The 17494-nt window shown below is 50.7% G+C and overlaps 1 protein-coding gene across 2 annotated transcripts in view; it reads right to left on the reverse strand.

Moving 5' to 3' along the window:
- Window positions 1-1438: 1438 nt before the first annotated feature.
- Window positions 1439-17494, reverse strand: part of LOC6602524 (protein TANC2) — a 55682-nt gene continuing 39626 nt past the window's right edge. The window contains exons 7-10 of one of the 2 annotated variants that reach the window (XM_026992949.1): window positions 5957-6458; window positions 5516-5824; window positions 1966-5294; window positions 1439-1898 (exon numbers count right to left, since the gene is read on the reverse strand). In XM_026992949.1, the coding sequence (XP_026848750.1) occupies window positions 1557-1898; window positions 1966-5294; window positions 5516-5824; window positions 5957-6458 (4482 nt within the window). In that variant the 3' untranslated portion in view covers window positions 1439-1556. The remainder of the gene's footprint in view (window positions 1899-1965; window positions 5295-5515; window positions 5825-5956; window positions 6459-17494) is intronic. The other variant, XM_026992948.1, reaches the window with a different exon arrangement.

Raw genomic sequence — 17494 nt, forward strand, 5'->3', positions numbered from 1 at the left:
GACTACTCGGTTGGCAGGACTCTCCCGGTCACGAAATGACATGCCACGCCCTGATCGTCTGCCGTTTAGCAGAGATATAGCTTGCAGAAAAAACCAGTATTTGCATGATGTGCAAATCCAACCTTCGGAAGGCTATATCTCAGGGAAATAGGGCCAGATCGGCGAAGGACCTACCTTCCCAGGACCGTGGGGATCCAGCCTGTCGAACGGCACCAAAATATCGACCACGAAAATGAGGCCGATTTTTGGCAAATTGGATGATGTAACCATCATGATTTTTGGCGAAAATCGTGATGGAATGGATGTCCTTTTTTCTGGTACCAATCGGTTGGCAGGACTCTCCCGGTCACGAAATGACATGCCACGCCCCGATCGGCTGCCGTATGGCAGAGATATAGCTTGTAGAAAAAACCAGTATTTAAGTGATGTGCAAATCCAAATCTTCGGCAGGCTATATCTCAGCTAAATACGGCCAGATCGGTGAAGGACCTACCTTCCCAGGATCGTGGGGATCCAGACCGTCGATCGGCATCAAAATCTCGACCACGAAAATGAGGCCGATTTTTGGCAAATTGGATGATGTAACTAACCATCATGATTTTTGGCGAAAATCGTGATGGAATGGATGTCCTTTTTTCTGGTGCCAATCTGTTGGCAGGACTCTCCCGGTCACGAAATGACATGCCACGCCTCGATCGGCCCATAAATAGCCGAGATATAGCCAAAGGAAAACTATCAAATTATTCGGACGAACATGGAAAATTTCGAAGCTGGGTATCAGGCGAACAGAAATCTGCAGAAAGCAACTGTAAATCCCCAAAAGTATGCAACAAAAAATTTGCATTCGCTTGAGTTACCTTCTGCTGATTTCTGTTCGCCTGGTATCTTGGTCTGAAATTTTCTCGTTTTCGGTCATTTTGAGCAGTTGCAAGTTGAGGTTTGTTGTTGTTGTTGTTGTTGTACAGCAGCTAACAACAACTACATAACGACAAGCCAGTAATGTTTTCGTCTTATCTCCGTTATTTGTACGCCGATCGTGGCGTTCGACGGCTTCCTGTGATCGGAAAAATATCCCTGATTGGATGAAGTCCTTAGCAAGGATCAAGGATATTTTCGCCAGTCAAAAATATTTGATTTTCTTCACTATTTGTGGGCCGATCAGGGCGTCTGTTGTCGGAATCCTTCATAGAGTCCTTATTAGGACCCAAACTGAAAGTATGCCGTCGTCTTGAAATAAATCCACCCCAAAAGATAACACAAAAGGTTTTAATTTTTTACAATGTAATGTATTGTTACATGCTAATTTTATACCTTACATGTTTTATTTCAATTGTATTTATAAAAAAAAAATTCGAATTTATTTAATAATTACAGACTAAAAAGATTACACAATTAAAAAGATTTTAAAAGACATAATAATTTTAAATTAAAACGTTCAAAGGCAATAAATAGCAAAAAAAATGAGTTAGAGTTAGGCCTAAAGGTAGTTTTAAATTTAGAATCGTGATTAATTCGAATGGGATACCAGGAGTAAAACAATACACAACAATCGACATTTACAAATCGGTGATCTCGTGATGAGATTCATAGATGGCGCAGGCACCGCCGCCGCCGCCACTGACGCTGCCAACGTGTGGCAGCTTGCCGGAGGCAAAGTGATCCTCGCTGCTGATGGAGATGCGGGTGAGCAGCTCGGTCTGTATGCGCTTCAGCACCTCGACAACCTCACAGAGTACACCGCTCTGGGCGGCCTGCTGCATGGCTTCATTTGCGTCTACCAGAGCCTCGTTCAAGGCCCCCTGTTCCATTCGCGCCTTGGCGCGTGCGTAGTAGCCCTCGTAGCTGTGCGGCTTCTGGGCAATCGCCTGCGTTGCCAAATCTATGGAATCGTCAAGTTCCTGAAACGATCAAAATGGTTAGCATAAGCATTCATATATGGCTAGCTGTAAATGAGGATCGACTTACATTCAATTTGCGCTTGCAGCGCGACAGATTCAGCAGCAGATTGGTGCGCAGTTGGGCAAACACCGCATTCCGCTCCAACAGCTGTTCCAGACCCGAGATCTTGCGCAGTGCATACTGGTAGCGATGGGCAGCCTCCTGAAATCGATTCTTGCGGTAGAGCACATTGCCGTCCTCGAGCAGCTTGTTCAGCAGCACCACCAGAATCTCCGGCTTGCCCATGGCCATGCTCCAGGTCGTGGGGCCCAGCTTGGCGCCCTTGCGCAGGAACACCTGCACAGCCTGGATGTTGCGGCAGGCAATGGCACGGTCCAAAGGTCGCATTCCATGCACATCAATGTGCTCCAGATTGCCGCCATGGTCCAGCAGATACAACACAAGACCGGCAGCTCCCTGGTAGGCAGCTAGATCCAGCGACGTGCGTCCGTTGTGGTCCTCGTGGTGGCGGTTGCAGCCGTGCTCGAGGAGGCATTTGGTCGCCGCCAAGTGCCCGCGCAGACAGGCCCAGCTTAGGGCAGTGAATCCCTCGTGATCCTGCGCTTCCAGAGCAGCTCCGCGCGCCAGCAGCAGTTCCATCAGCTCTAGGTGGCCCTCTTCCGCGGCAATCATAAGCGGCGTCTTGCGGGTCTGGCCCAGCGGCTCGTCCACCAGCGCTCCCCTCTGCAGCAACTGCTCCACCACGCTCCAGTGGCCTTCCTTGACGGCCAGCCATAGGGCCGAGTATCCCTGTCGATTGCGGGCATCGATCTGAGCGCCACGGGATAACAGGATGCAGACAACGTCCACACATCCGTGACGTGCGGCAGCCGTGAGGGCCAATTCCCCACTGCTTGGCTCCAGGCCATTGACATCCAGATCGAACTCATTCTCGTTGAGGTCCAGCAGATCCTCGAGGATCTTGCAATGCGACTGGGCGGCAGCCCCGATCAGAGCCTGCTGCAGAGCCACAGACCGACTCACATCCTGGCTATTGGGGCGTGGCGTCCACTCGCAGGCCAGCAGATACTTGACCACACTCAGGTGGCCCATTCGAGCGGCATGCACCAGGGCGCACCTCTGAGTGATGTCCAGCTGGCCGAGGCTGCTGCCAGCGGCCACCAGCGGACGCACCACATCGCAATGGCCGCGCATGGCGGCCAGGATGAGCGGTGTGCACCCCTGGCTGTTGGTCAGGCCCACGTCGGCGCAAAACTCCAGCAGAAGACTCACCATGGGCAGGATGCCCTCGTGTGCTGCAATGCACAGGATCGGAGCCCCACCCATGTAGTCCGTGCGATGATTCGGCGAGGCGCCCGCCAGCAGAACCAGACGGGATACCTTCAGGTTGGGACTGTAGACATTGCGCAGAGCCCCCAGCGCTGCGGATATGTTGTCCGCCGTCCCGGCCAGCCAGTACGATTGCAGATCCCGGGGCGAGAGAATGGGCTGGCTGCTTCCCCCGTACAGATGTGCCTTGAGCATGTGGTGGCCTAGCTCCAAGGTCAGCTGCGGCGACAGGGGAGCCTGGAGTCTCGACAGACGGAAGGCGATGGCGGCATGGCCCAGCCGGGCATCGCAGAGGAATTTGCTGGACTCGCCTTCGTCGCGCCGCATCAGCCACTCCCGCAGCGAGCTGTGGAAGAACATGTAGGTGTTGTCCAGACGCTTGATCAGGAAGCCGTCGAGCAGCTTGAAGCGCTGCATGAAGTCCGGCCAGCTGAGTGGCTCCTGGCCATGGCTCAGCGCCTCCATGCTGTAGTAGATCTCGTCCAGCGTCAGCGGGTAGAGGGCAGCCAGGCAAACGTTTAGTATGGGCGCCGCCTGGTCGAAGCTGCGCGCGGTGGGAAAGCGCAGGTTGAAGTGCAGCAGGAAGATCTGGGCCAGCGAGACGGGCAGCACCTTGTAGCTGGAGGACTTGATCACGAGCTGCCCGCGCGCAATGAGATCCAGGATGAGCTTCGCGTACAGCATCGAGCCGCGACTCAGCGACTGCAGGTGGGACACGAACTTGGTCTGGGCCTGCGCCGGCTGTCCCTGTCCGCCACTCGCTCCCCCGATGTTGTGCTGAATATCCGTACTGTGGGACAGCCTGGCGCCGATGTAGTCCAGCATGTCCTGCTGCAGCGACTGGCTGCTCGCCCAGCTGTCCAGCGTGAGCTGCGTGTAGCTGGGGGCCTTCACCAGCTCCAGCATCTGGGTGCGCACGGTGGCCACCAGCTTTAGCCATGCTGGGAAGTGGGGCGTGAGCTGCGCCAGGAAGCTGGCAATGGTGTGGCCGTGGTCGGGTCGATGGTACTCCGCTTCGCAGAGTGCGTCCACCAGGATAACGGCCACCTTGGCGGGGATTTTCCCTGCCCGGTGAAGCTGCGCGAGGGGTTCCAGGATGGCCAGCTTCATCACCCGCTCCGCATCTGCGATGCACTCGCGCACACTCAGGATCTCCTGCAGATGGGCCTCCGAGAGCAGATAGTCCCGGTAGGCCGTCAGCTGGGGCGCCTGACAGAGCTGGGCGGCCAGAGAGTGGACGAAGTCCGGCACCTGGCACGTGAGATTCGCGTCCGCCTGGCAGAAGTGGTAGCCCACCATGTGGGAGGCCAGGCCGCGCATGCGCTCGTTGTGAGCCCCCAGCTGGAGCTGGCTGTATATGCCGTCCGGGTCCTCCTGCATCTGGCGGCGGCCAAAGCACGAGTACTCCACCAGCTGCAGGCAAAAGGCGGTCTTGCCTGTGCCCGGCTGTCCGTTGATGAGCACCACGCGGGTCTCGGTGCCGAGGAGTATGTTCGAGAGCTGCTGCACCAGCCACTGGCGGCCGACGTACGGCGGATCTGGCTCCTGCAGTGGCACCTCAAAGAAGAGCGGCTTCAGGGCCAGCTTCACAGCCGCCAGCGTTGAGCCCGCCACTCGATTGCTTCCCGCAGAGGAGGCCTGCTGGCTGGATCGTGTCGAGCGTCGGGTGGCTCCCTTGCGGGACTTGCCCGGCAACGGCAGCGCCTCGTACACATGCAGCATGGAGCATCCGACCTTGAACTTGCTGGACAGGCTCAGGGTGTCGTCCTTGGCCAGGTGGCTGGTGGCCACTGACAGCTGGCTGCCACTGAGCAGCCCTGAGCAGCCGCCACTGGCCAGCGTCTGTTCGGGGCTGATGTTCTGGGAGGAGCTGCTCGTGGTGGTGCTGCTGGCGGCACCCACTCCGCTGCTGCTGGTGGTGCTCGTCGAGTGGGGCGATGGATCGCTGCTGCTGGAGTTTCCATTGCAGTTGTCGTTTAGCAGCAGGCCCAGCCGGGCATGCAGCTGATCCTTCTGCAGCTTCTCGTTCAGAAACGAGGAGTGATGGTCCAAGGCATCGCCGCCACCTGTGAACCGAGAGGAAGCGAGTGTTAGGACAGGCATTTTAAAGGTTTAATAACATGCAAAACATTTAACAAACATCTAACAATGTTCTAGGGTTCAAATCATGCAAATCGAAGGACTATATGGGGTTAACGGCGATCAGAGGACAATCAGTGAGTGGCGTGGTGCAAAAACACATGCAAAACATCTGGAAGAACTGGAGTATGGAGGTTGGGGGTATTGCCTGCTAGTTGATTGAGTCCCGCCTCGCTCGAGTTGGACGAGTTGACGCTCCAGAGGGACTTGATCTTGCCGAAGACCAGCGAGGACAGGTGCCCCGCGTAGACGGAGGTGCCAGCCAGGCTGAGGCGATTCAGGCGGTTCTCGCTGTTGGCCGAGGTCGAGGTCTTCAGGTTGTTGCTGCTGACGCTCTTGCGGCGTCTCCGGGTCACCGCCGAGTCCGAGCAGGTGGAGGTGTTCAGGGCGTTCGATTCCTTGCCTCTGGCTTGGTCATGATGATGATGATGATGATGATGATGGTGTTGGTGATGATCTGGACAACGATGGTGGTTGGATGAAGGTGCTGGGTGAATGTTTGGCTTTCTTTTTGGTTTTTGCTTTTGTGGGGGACTTTGGAGGGAACCTAACCCCAGCTGAACCCGGTCTGAGCCCAGTCTAAACTTACCGCCGGTTAGTATCGAGGCCGTGTCAATGGGACAGCCCCCGTTGGAGGCTGTGCGTCGGTGGCCCCCGCCTACACCACTGCCACCGCCACCGCCGCCACCACCTCCTCCTCCTCCTCCTCCGATGAGGGCGCTCCGCAGATTCTTGTGGTTGAAGAACCGCCTACGCGTCGGCGGTGTAGCAAAAGCCGGTGGTGCCGCATTCAGTTCGCTGTACGCCGCCGCATGGATGTTGTGGCTCAGGCTGCTGCTGCGGCTGTGGTTGTGGTTGTGGCTGTGGCTGTGGATGATGTTGCTCTGCTTGCCGCCTGCCCCTGCCCCAGCCGCAGACCCAGCCCCAGCTCCAGCCGGCCCATTGTGGTTGTGCACATCCACGGTGACGGTTTGTGTGGTGCCAGCCACGAATCCATTGCCGTTTGTCGATGCTGCAGCGGAGGCCCGCGGCAGTTTGCCATTGCTCGCATAGCGATGGAAGTCCGGCGACTGCGACTCCTGGCGATGCTGCTGCAAGTGAGAATAGAGTGGAGCATTAGAGCTTTATCAATGATGAAAGTCTTTTGGGGATTCGACATGCTTCGTCAGCCGAGCCTCGTGGGGGAAAGGAAAGGCGTTGCACATCGATTGGTGCCATATACGAGTGCGCCACAGGGAGCGGAGCCGCGAAGAAAGCCATCGAATGGCCCAGAGATTCATCTGGACTCCTTCTAGCCTCCTAATCAGCCAAGCCCACCCTCCAGCTCCAGCCCCAGCCCCAGCCCTATCCCAAAGGCTGTTGTCTGGCTTATCTAAAGTCCACGTCCATGTCCAAGTCCACGTCCACACCTTGTCCTCGGAGCAGCAGACATAATCATCACTCAAACAATCGGGCGGGACGTTATCAGACACATGTCTGGCGACTCTGCGTTGGCTGCAGAGTCCTCTGGACGGGACCCAGACTAAACTGAAACCAATTCACAATTCATTCTCGTGCGGACCACAAACTGCCTTCCGAGCAGGCAGGGTCTTAGTCATCGTCTAGTCCCCCTCGTCGCCTGCCTCCTTGGGATTTCGGTGGGGGTTTCGTCTTAATGAACTGCAAATCATTTTGCGGCTGTGTCTGCGTTGGTTTTCCTGTTTCTGCTTTTCTTTTTTTTCTCATATTTTTTAGGTAGGCCGAGACCGAGATCGAGACCGAGACTGGACACAAAACGTGAGTGCTAGAGCCCAGAACCCAAGTCAGAACCCGTTCCGTGCTGTTCCACTGAGTTCTGTGTGGGATAATAAGATGAAATTGGTTTGCTCCGCCAGACAGAGTCCATTAATTGACAGGCAGGAGGCAGCAGGCAGCAGGCAGAAGCGTGTGGTGTGTGGTGTGTGGAGGTAGATGGCAGGTGGTGGGACCCAAAGTCCTCTTCTCCTTTGGAGACTGGACTTTGGAGCGAAATTATGGAGGGACTGTTATGGAATTAATTGAATGGCAAAGGATACCCAGGGAAATAAACAGTTTCGAAGGCTTTGATTTTCGATTAGATGTCTGCAAGAGCTGCTCAAATTATGGCAGATTGTCAGGAGGAGCATCTCTGGCATATCAGAAAAGCCTCCAGCGGATGTCGCCACACTTCGCCCACTTCCGCTGAGGATGTGCTAGTCGGTCGTCTGCCCACAGACTGCTGTCACAGACATCCCACCACCAGTCCGGTCTGCCTCCAGTCTCTGGATCGGGATCTGGACCTGCTCGAGTCTGATGGCTGATGTCTGATGTCTGAGTCGTGATGAACTCCCTGGAGGAGTCATTGTCGCTGGCTTGAATCGCAGAGATCAGCTTTGGGAATGCCGAGTGGAGTCAATCTCCTTTCTATCCGTCAATGGATCAATGAAGTTGATCTGTGGCTGCAGTTCCGCCTCTACTTGGTCGTAATTAAGCAGCGGTTCGCTTTGGTCCATTTCGTTGCGCTTCACCTTGCCTCACCTCGAGACCCAACCCACCCAAGCCCCACCTGGCCCATCCACACACACACACACACACACATACACGTGCACATGCATATGCCGCATACAACATTCATGGGAGAAAGAAAGGCTTTCTTTAAACTAGTTCGGAGTCTGGGGCGGCGGCGCCTGGGGTGTCTTTGGCTCTGGGTCTGGCTCTGGCTCTCTTATCGCTCCGTCCGACGTTGCACCGCTGCGGCAGGCATCCCGCGGTGGCGTTTTAATTGGCCCCATCTCTTTGATTAAGTTGTAGCGCGGCCACACGAGCTACGCTACGCTTTGGAAAATAATTAACAAATTATGCCTGGCCATAGACGGGCATGGAAAATTTTCAAATTGAAAAACAACAACAACAACGACATCTCGAAAGGTGATTTTCACTTTTCCCATTCGGCAATTCAATAAAGTTTGCACCACTGGATGGTGGACGGTGGATGGAGGTGATTGGATGAGACATTGATCTCCCTGCCAGCGGAAAGCCCCGAAAAGAAGATTACGAGTTTTATAGGATCCCACACGAATGGATGATGGCTCAAGGAATCGTTGAGCTGCTTGAGAGTCCTATTAGCTAAGGTCTCCCTCTGCCTAGGCTCGACAACGTTTAGATGGGAAAAAATCAACCCAATTTAGTAGAATTTTCATTTAATTTATAGCAAATTATAATCGTGAGAACACACCAAAAACAACATTATAAATTGTCAAATGTTTAGCTGAACTTTAACCGCACCCCCGGCAAGCAAATGAGCGGAGAACCAACCAACCAATTGACCGACTCTCTAGAGTCTAGTGGAAAAAAGTATCTGCACAGAGAACCGGATCGGATTGGATTGGATTTTGGATTGGCTTGGACCCCAAGGGGAGTCGTCGTCGTCGTCGTCGCAGGCGCATTGAGGCGCAGGTGTAATAAAGCCAGCTGCCACAGACAGAGCCCAAACGGGCCAAGCATCGTAATTGTAATATGACAAACCCGCATTAATTTGCTCGCCAGAGAAACAAAAAAAAAAAAAACGGCAGAAACCTCAGATACTTCAGAAACCGAAACCGAAACCAAAGTCGGGCTTTGGTCCATGAGGCAGACTCCGGCAGGAGTCTCGGGCAATGCAATTACAGCAGCAGCAGCGGCATTTAATGACCGAGTCCGGCAAGCTGCCAACAAGATTAATGGTTCATTCAAGAATTCGATTTTCGACCACAACCAGACTACCTCGTATCAAAAGTTTTTTGTTTTTTTTTTGTTTTTTGGCGGGTTTTTCTCTGTTTAAAAAAAGAGACAAAAAATGCATCTCATGTTTAGCTGCGGGGCGTTGCAAGAACAACTACAAGTACTACGTTACGTACAACCGCGTCACAGATCTCTCGACGGTCCCAGACATTGTGACACCACCAGCAGCAGCAGCAGCAGCAGCAGCTCCGTTCCGTTCCGATCCGATCCGAGCCCAAGCTGGTAGGCAACTTGTTTTGGCCATTATTTTCATTAGGGTGTGGGCCCAGCCAAGCAGCCAAGCAGGCAGCCAGGCAGGCAGGCAAGCAGCCAACTGGCAGGCCAGGCAGCCAGACTGGCAAAATAAAATGATATTTCAACAAGCGTTGCTTGTGTTGAAAAATAATTGTATAAATGTCATAAAATAAACCACACAAGCTCAGCGGAGGGTCAGGTCACTGAGGGGCAGCGGGCAGGGGCAGGGGCAGGGGGCTGTGGGGGAAAATCACTTGCCCGAAAATCATTTACCACAAAAGTGATAGAAAATTGATTTGATTTTGGTTGAGATTAGCTTTTCGAATGGACTCTTGGGTAGGTACAATATTGATATACTAGACTGATCACTACGATTCAGCCACTCTATTCAGTTGATATTTGAACCACAGTCCGCACTGCAGTTCAAAGATGATCTCTAGATGGTTTCCTGCATCTCCTACTGATACCCCACTCCACTGAAGCCATAACAAACCTTGAGTTTGGTTATTCCATCCAAATGGAACTAGAAAAATGTCTGTGATCACGAACCGCTCGAGAACGAAACTGCGGCTCGGTTCGAGTATCATTTAGTGGCGGAATCATTAGCAAATCGCATGCAGAAAATGTGTATTTTGTGGCATTTGGAAAATCGCCTGCAAATCGCCCACTTTGCATCCAATGCAAATCGTCGCTCTTGTTGGCGTTGGGCCCAAAATCTTGGGGCCTCCAGCCCCCAGCACCCAACAGCCAGCACTGGTGTACTGGCGTTGTGCGAGTATCTCTCGTATCTCTGGTTAATGTATGCGCACTCAGCTCTAAGCTCTCAGATCGGTTCGAGTGTCTGTTAACGATTGCCTAATTTCGGCGGCTGGCATTATTAAAACATATTTCTTGTATTGTGATCATGGCAGAATGTTGGCCAAGTGGCAGTCCCAGGACTGGGGCTTGAGAGTGGAGCAATATTTGTGGGAAGTTCTTCAAATGCATAACTATTAAATAGACCTTCCGCAAGAGGGAAAACTTTCGCCCCAGAGCGGGGAACGATAAACAAAGGCGCTCTCTCCCCGCATCCCACAAAAACTAATCAGTTGAATAAACAAATCGACGAAGAAAAATGGAAAATGTAGTAAATCAGTGGCAAGATAGAGCTGTCGACGGGGAAACATTCCGACAATTGCAACCGAATTGAGTGAGAAATTACTGGACGGACTGCAGCTCGGATCGGATCGGATCGGATCGGCGCAGATCGGCGCGGATCGGTTCGGTTCGGTTCGATTCCAACATGCTCATAATTAATTGACAAGCTGGGAATTTGGCTTTCAAATATAAATCAATATTGGGGACAGCCAGCCGGGCAGACAGGCAGACGGCAGGGGAAATGCCGTGTGCGGTGGCAGTGCAGTGCCTGCTGAGCGGTGCTGGTGCGGTGAGAAAAATTAATGCATTTACTTAACGATCGATAAATTGAGTTAAAAAGCCGCTCGACGACAACCGAATTGCGCAAAAATATTATGACCATCGCCATGTGGCATATATCATCAAAGGCGGCCCCCTCGGACTCTCTGAATCCGACTGGGCCGAGATACGAGTACGACTAATCCAACAGCAAGATCAAGCAGCGACCGAGCCGAACAAGACCTGAGAAATTGTTTTTCAACATGCAAATGCCGTGCGATTTATTTGAGGAAGCGGCTCGCATGCCAAACCAACACAAAAAACACAGACTGAAAAACTCCCAGCGATATACGTACTCGTAGATGAGCAGAGTAAGTGGGAGATACTGCCAGGAGTGGTGTGAGATATAGATAGATGGCCGGAGAGCCGGCGGCCGCTTGCACCGGGTGAAATGGGTGAGAAAAGATATACAATATACAAATATGCAATGCGAAATGAAGTTGTTATTTGTTTGGGGTCTGGCTCATTTCTTTATGGCATTTGGAAAGTTGACAATCTTTTCGCTATCTGCCATCTGACCTATCGCAGCGGCAGCAGCAGCCTGGGGCAATCAGAGCCGACACAACATCAGCGAAGACAGCTGCATGGTAGCTACTGTTTTTTAAATGAGCCCAGTCCGAGTCCAAGTGCAATTGCAGTTGCAAATCGATTATTCCCATCACAGCTTTCACACAGACACGTCTCACGTACAGAAGCTTTCACACAGACGCACAAGCAGAAGCTTCTCAACTGATGCTCGAGTGCCGAAGCTTTCTAAAGCTCACCAATACTATAGCATATCTCATCTTCCCACAGTGCATTCTGACGGTTTCTGGAGGTGCCAAACTCATTATTACGGGGCATGCAGCCACGCCATGACTTTCCACAAGAGAGCCCATAAAAAATATAACTACTATGTGAAAGAAAGCCCCCAAATCATAAAGTAAATAAGCCAAAGACCCAAGAAGTTCACATAAAAGCGATCTTGTGCGTGCCTGGGAGCCTGGGTGCCTCAGCGTTAATCAACGAACATTTTTGGTTGAGTAATACCACAATTGTACTCGTACTCATACTCGTACTCGTCGATTGGTCAGTACAGTGCAGAGGGAGGAAAGCTGAATTTATTTAATTAAGTTAAGGTTCAGTTTAGAGTTTAGAGGTGCCCTCGGCTGAGGATTGATTGGGAACAGTCATAAAGGTGCCTTCACATAGCACGATTACGAGTACGAGTGCGAGTGCGAGTGCGAGTACATGCCATGGGGCGTCTTCGAGCGCGGTCGGTTATTGATTTCTGAGAAAGTGAAATGCATTTCTGGAGTCCGCCAGCACCGCAGCGTAACGTAACCAGAACAAGTTGGGCATTAAATGCATTGCACTTGCCCCATGCCATGCGCAGTCTGTGGCAGCTTTCTAACGCCGATTACCCGTTCCTGATCCCTCTCAGATCGGTCATTTATGGCCCTCGCTGGACTGCTCTCGAGAGTGTGAAACGTGCTCGGCATGCCAAATGGTAATGGTAATCGTACTGGCCGTGCACATGCAAATGCAAATGGAAATGGACTGGGCATTACGGTAAACATGAGCATCCATCCCCATCCCATCCGTCCATCCATCCATCCATCCAGCCATCCACCTCCCATCCATCCACTCATGACCGAGCGCGTCGGGGCGGCGTTTAAGTACTTCACTTGAGCACGGCTTAGTTGAGCGTAAATAATCCCAAGATGCTCGACGGGGAGCGGCAGAGCGAGTGGCTTCTTCTGCCTCCCTGAATGGGGGTCATGTGGAGCAGATCATTTGGCCTCAGAAAAGGTGACTACGAGGCAGAGAGAAGTGGAAGAATGTAACCCCAATGATCCCTAAAGGTGACGGAGCAGGGCAATGGGTCCAATGGGATCATTGAGTTACAGTGATTCTTTCCATATAATAATTAAAGGTTAAGAAGAGGTAGGATCTACATACTCCTAGATATACCCACCAGTAGGACTTGGCCCAAAGGTACGATGAGTACCTCTTACGTCTGCCAGTCGTCGACTTTCCTCCCATTGATGTTTTCCTCCAGCTGCAATTATGCAACAAATCAAAACACCTTACCCAATCGAAGCAATCGAGAAATTGGTTAATTAGCACCATTTTAAATAAATAAACCACCGCCGAGCACTTCACTTCGGATTCGACACCTTTCCGGGGCCGGAAACTTGGCCTCAACCCTTCAAGTCTTTGTTTGCTTTTGGCCGCGAAGCTTAGAAAGTGAAAACGTCGACGATCAATCCAAATTATAATGGGCCCAGAGCCAGGCCGAGGCCCAGGCCAAAGCCAAAGCCAAAGCCCAAGCTGGAACCTTAATTGCAGTTCGTGGCTTTTGGGCTTCTGTAAACAATTATAATTTATTTTCTTTTTGTTGGTGCTGCTAATGTGGCAAATTGTGGAATATTATTCAAACAATTAGAGCAGACTTTGGAGATTTACTTTCACGTGAGCAGTGGGAATGAAGGCTTCCAATATTCTATGTTTCCAACGAGGAGGAAATGCTTTGGCAGCCCTGGATACGAGGGTTTGATCTGTAGACATTGTAATTTGCATATTTTCCCCCGATCTTCGCGGTTGTTTCCTCCCAAAGTGTCTGCATGGTTTATATCATTTTCTGCACCCTTTTTCGCCTCTGCTGGCAGATGGCAGATGGCAGAAGTCAAATTAATTCCAGTCAAAACGCGGGCCCTGCCCTGGCAAGAGGTGTGTTTTATCTGCTTTCTTCGGTCTTTCTTCGCCCAGCTTAATGATTAATTTGGATACACATACAAAACATATGCTCGGATGTATCTCTCTCTGTTTTTGCATCCATTCGACAATGTATCTCATATTTCTGCTGACAAGCGAACCCATGTCCCGGCAGGCCCTCTCAGAAAGTAACTTTCTTTTCATTTATCATTGGCGGGACAGCCGCCCAGAGCCAAGAGCTAAGAGCCGAGAGATTTACCTTTTGTTTTAATCTTTAATTGCATTTCTTGGCAGGCCTTAATTTACTTGTTGCCAAATTGAAATTTGGGCCAATAAAGATAAGCCGTGTGCAATATTTTTGTGGCTTGGAGGTGGACTTGGATGTGGGCAGTGGGGCTTATGTTATGTTATTCTGATTTTAATTGCGAGTAAGCCGAAGCCAAAGCTGAAGTTAATTTGATGGGTGGGTGGGGGTGTGTTTATGATATGGGCATGGATTGGATTTTTATCAAAATTGGTTCATAAATTATTATTTGCCATTAATTGAAAAAAGCCAGAGATTGTAGACGGAAGGCTGGCTTGTGTTTGATGCATTTTGTAGCTGAATATTCATGGAATATTCACGTCGAGCGAAGAAGCGAGAATCGCAAAAACAACATATATGGCCTGTGCATGACGGGGCTCCAGAGTTCAAAAAGCCCCTCCGTAGATCCATAGATCACAATACACAGTGAGGGAAAAGTTTATTTCATACCGCCATTCGTTGCACTTGACCCCCTTGCCACTTCTAAGTGGCGCATCCATTCATGCCCCACCCCGCCCTCTGCTCTGTCTGGAGCCCAGCACATAAATGTCAAAGGGGCGGGCCACCTGAACATAGTTTGCGGCATTTAATAAACAATTTTCCAGCAATTTAAGTTTATTAGCGACCCATAACTAACTCGAAAAACGTCAGCCTTTTTGCTCATTTGCATATGGCATTCTCAAGTAGTCGAGCGCTTAAAAAACATACTAAATCTGAGAGATATTTAGGTAGTCGTGTGCACAGTGTCTTTCAGTGGCTCAACTTGGGGGCAATTAGCGACAGTTCGAGGTGGCCTTTGCAGGGGCCTCGGGCCTCGGCCGTCGGGGCACAGCCTTCCGAAGGGGAAAGAGAACTCTACTCTTTCAGAGTTAATTAGAGTTCTGTTCTCTTCTGATTCTCGGCCACAGAGAATATTGATAGATTGCCAGTTGCCGTGTTAATTAGAGGGCCTTTTGTAAGGCGCCACCTGATGGCCCGAGGTGTCGGAGCGCTGCCTGTTTTGTTGCAATCGAACACGGAGTCGGCGTCGGCGGCTAGTTGGACAGCGGATTATGATAGTAAATGATATGCCGGCCATGTGCATTTACGCCTGATTGCAGTTATTGTTATGGCCCGGCCAATTAAGGCAATGATTGTTAAGTGAGCGAAAGTCGATGTGGATATGCGGTGTACGGTTTACGGTTTACGGTTTACGGCTTACGGTATCAATGCCTATCTAATATACTCGTGGGCTAAGATCGTTCCTGGCCAAGGAGTGTCGCTTTGGCTGAACGATTATGTACCTTGTATTCCACTTCCTGTGTCGGACACACCTTCGCCTTGTGGCAGCCCATGAATATTCCACAAACACCTCGCTAAATCACGGCCAATCGAAAGTCCAGTGAATAATTGCACAGCGGGCAGCAGAAAACACACACAGAGAGGGGGCTCTCGTCTCACAATCGGAATCGGTTCGGAATGGAAGATCCAGTGCCCAGAGACAGGTGTCACACATAAATCTCTTGCGAAATCAGAGGCAGTGGCGGGGGGCAGAGGCGGGGGGCACAGGCACAAGCAGAGCTAATGATACACGGCAACTGCCACACATTCAATCGAATACCAATTACAATGTTTGACATTCCGCAGAGTCAAAGATATATCCACAAAGGTGCGCGCTGCTCCATTTGATTGATTGCCTGGCGGTTGTATTTTCGATTTAGTGGCTTGCATTTTTTTTTTTGTCGTCTTTTACTAATCATTAATACGTGATGCTATCGAAATTGTGGATAATTAACGCCATATTTGTTGCCAGCAATGGACAATTAGACGAGGCACAGACCAAAACATGCCAAAACTAAACGAAAAAAAAGAGCCAAAAAGCCATACAAAAATAAATTGCATGCGCGATAAAAATCGCATTCGCGTTTGCGTTTGCGTTCGCGTTCGCGTTTTTCCTAATGGCTGCAAAAACGCGCTTGAGTCGCGCGCAAGCCGCTCGGCTCTGTATATGGGGTTTTTTCTAATGCAAACTATTTCAAATTTGAATCACAGACATTTTCCGACTTGATTTGTCGCCTGTGCATGTCAATCACAAGCATTGATTGAGTATTTCTTGTGGTGCAGCTCATAACACGATTTCCAAACGATAATTAGACGGAGACCCCAGCTGCCTGCCACTTGATCTAATGACAGTTCTTAGAGGCAGGGGCCGGGGAACGGGTAGGGGCACCCCACCATGCTCCACATGCTTACAACTCCAGTCAGCAATTGCCTAAACGACTTCTGGTTTGTCTTAGACTCAGATAGAGATACGTTATGTAAAGTGCTACCAGCCAAAGCAGCCAACTATCTAAGTATCTGCACAGATGGCTATCCACGAGGCAGGCCGTTCGATCGGGGTTTCATTGCTGACACACTTCCGACACACGGCCAAGCCGAGCCATAACCATATCGATATATACTCGAATATCTAGGCAGAGAAATGGAAAAGCCTGCCACTTGAGGCTGCTGCTGCCGCCGCGGCTGCTGCTCCAATTGTCGCTTCTTGGTCAAGAGACAGAGACAGAGACAGCTCATTGAGTGCTGGTCAGTGGACAGAGACAGCCCATAAACTCAATTCGTTTCAATTGAACAGCTTTTTCCGGGGCGCATCATCAACGCAAACTCAACGCAAACCGAACTCATCTCGGGATCAAATCAAAACGTTTCGAATCATATTAATCAGAGAGCTCTCTGATGATTGTAAAAGGAAACTTTCTTTCTTTGGCAGTTTGGTGGAATTTTCAAAGGCATGGCCATCGTCGACTTGTTTGTATTTGACTTAATGGCACTTAGGTGTCGGTCGGGCATTTTATGATCACAGATATTTATATGGTGTCTGCTCTGTGGATCTGGTCTGTGGTCTGTGGTCTGCCGTTGATTAAATCAGAGACTCTCGACAAATTGTGGGGAAAACGAAACAAATGTCGGCATTGTTTCCCACTTCTTTAAACTCTGGGCAGTCTTCAGCTAAGAAAATACTCTCATATTAAAGAAAGGAGTGAAGGAATAAGTCTCCTGCTCATCCTATGTCGCTCAGCCTCTTCTTTGCGCATCAGCTTTCCACAAATCTTTCTTCAGCTTCTCTCCTGCAACTTTCGCATCAAATTCAAATCAAATCTTTTGACAATAATTAGAAATCAATTTACACGTCGGATTGGGATTGGGATTGGGAATGGGATTTGGATCTGGCTCTGAGAGAGCTCCATTGTTTGTCTAAGGCTCCTTTTTGACTGTCAGCTCAGAGTCCGAGTCGAGTCGAGTCGCCTCGAGTCGCCTCGAGTCGAGTCCGCGGGGCCACCAAAATGGGTAAAAGCAACAGCAAAATTTACATTCATGTCCATGTCATGTGTCCGAGAGACTTGTGGCACGTTTATGTTTGCTTATGCGCGAGTATTTAACTCTTAAGTGAAATCCCATGTCACGTGTCAGAGAGCGGGACGACGGACCGCAGTACAACGCCGAAAAACTGAGACTGAAAACTGAAATCAATTGAGAATCGCTATGATTGCTTCATAAATACTCGTACGAGTACTCGTACACTCGCACACTCGTATGCTGTGAGCTGAAATGAAGTAAAGTAAGGATTTGAATTGGTTAGAAAGCAGAAGACCCAAGCGCCCCAAGCCCCCAGGCGACAGG

The sequence above is a fragment of the Drosophila persimilis genome, unplaced genomic scaffold (genome assembly GCF_003286085.1).
Source record: "Drosophila persimilis strain 14011-0111.01,24,50 unplaced genomic scaffold, DperRS2 tig00000798-arrow-arrow-pilon, whole genome shotgun sequence".
Lineage (NCBI taxonomy): Eukaryota > Metazoa > Arthropoda > Insecta > Diptera > Drosophilidae > Drosophila > Drosophila persimilis.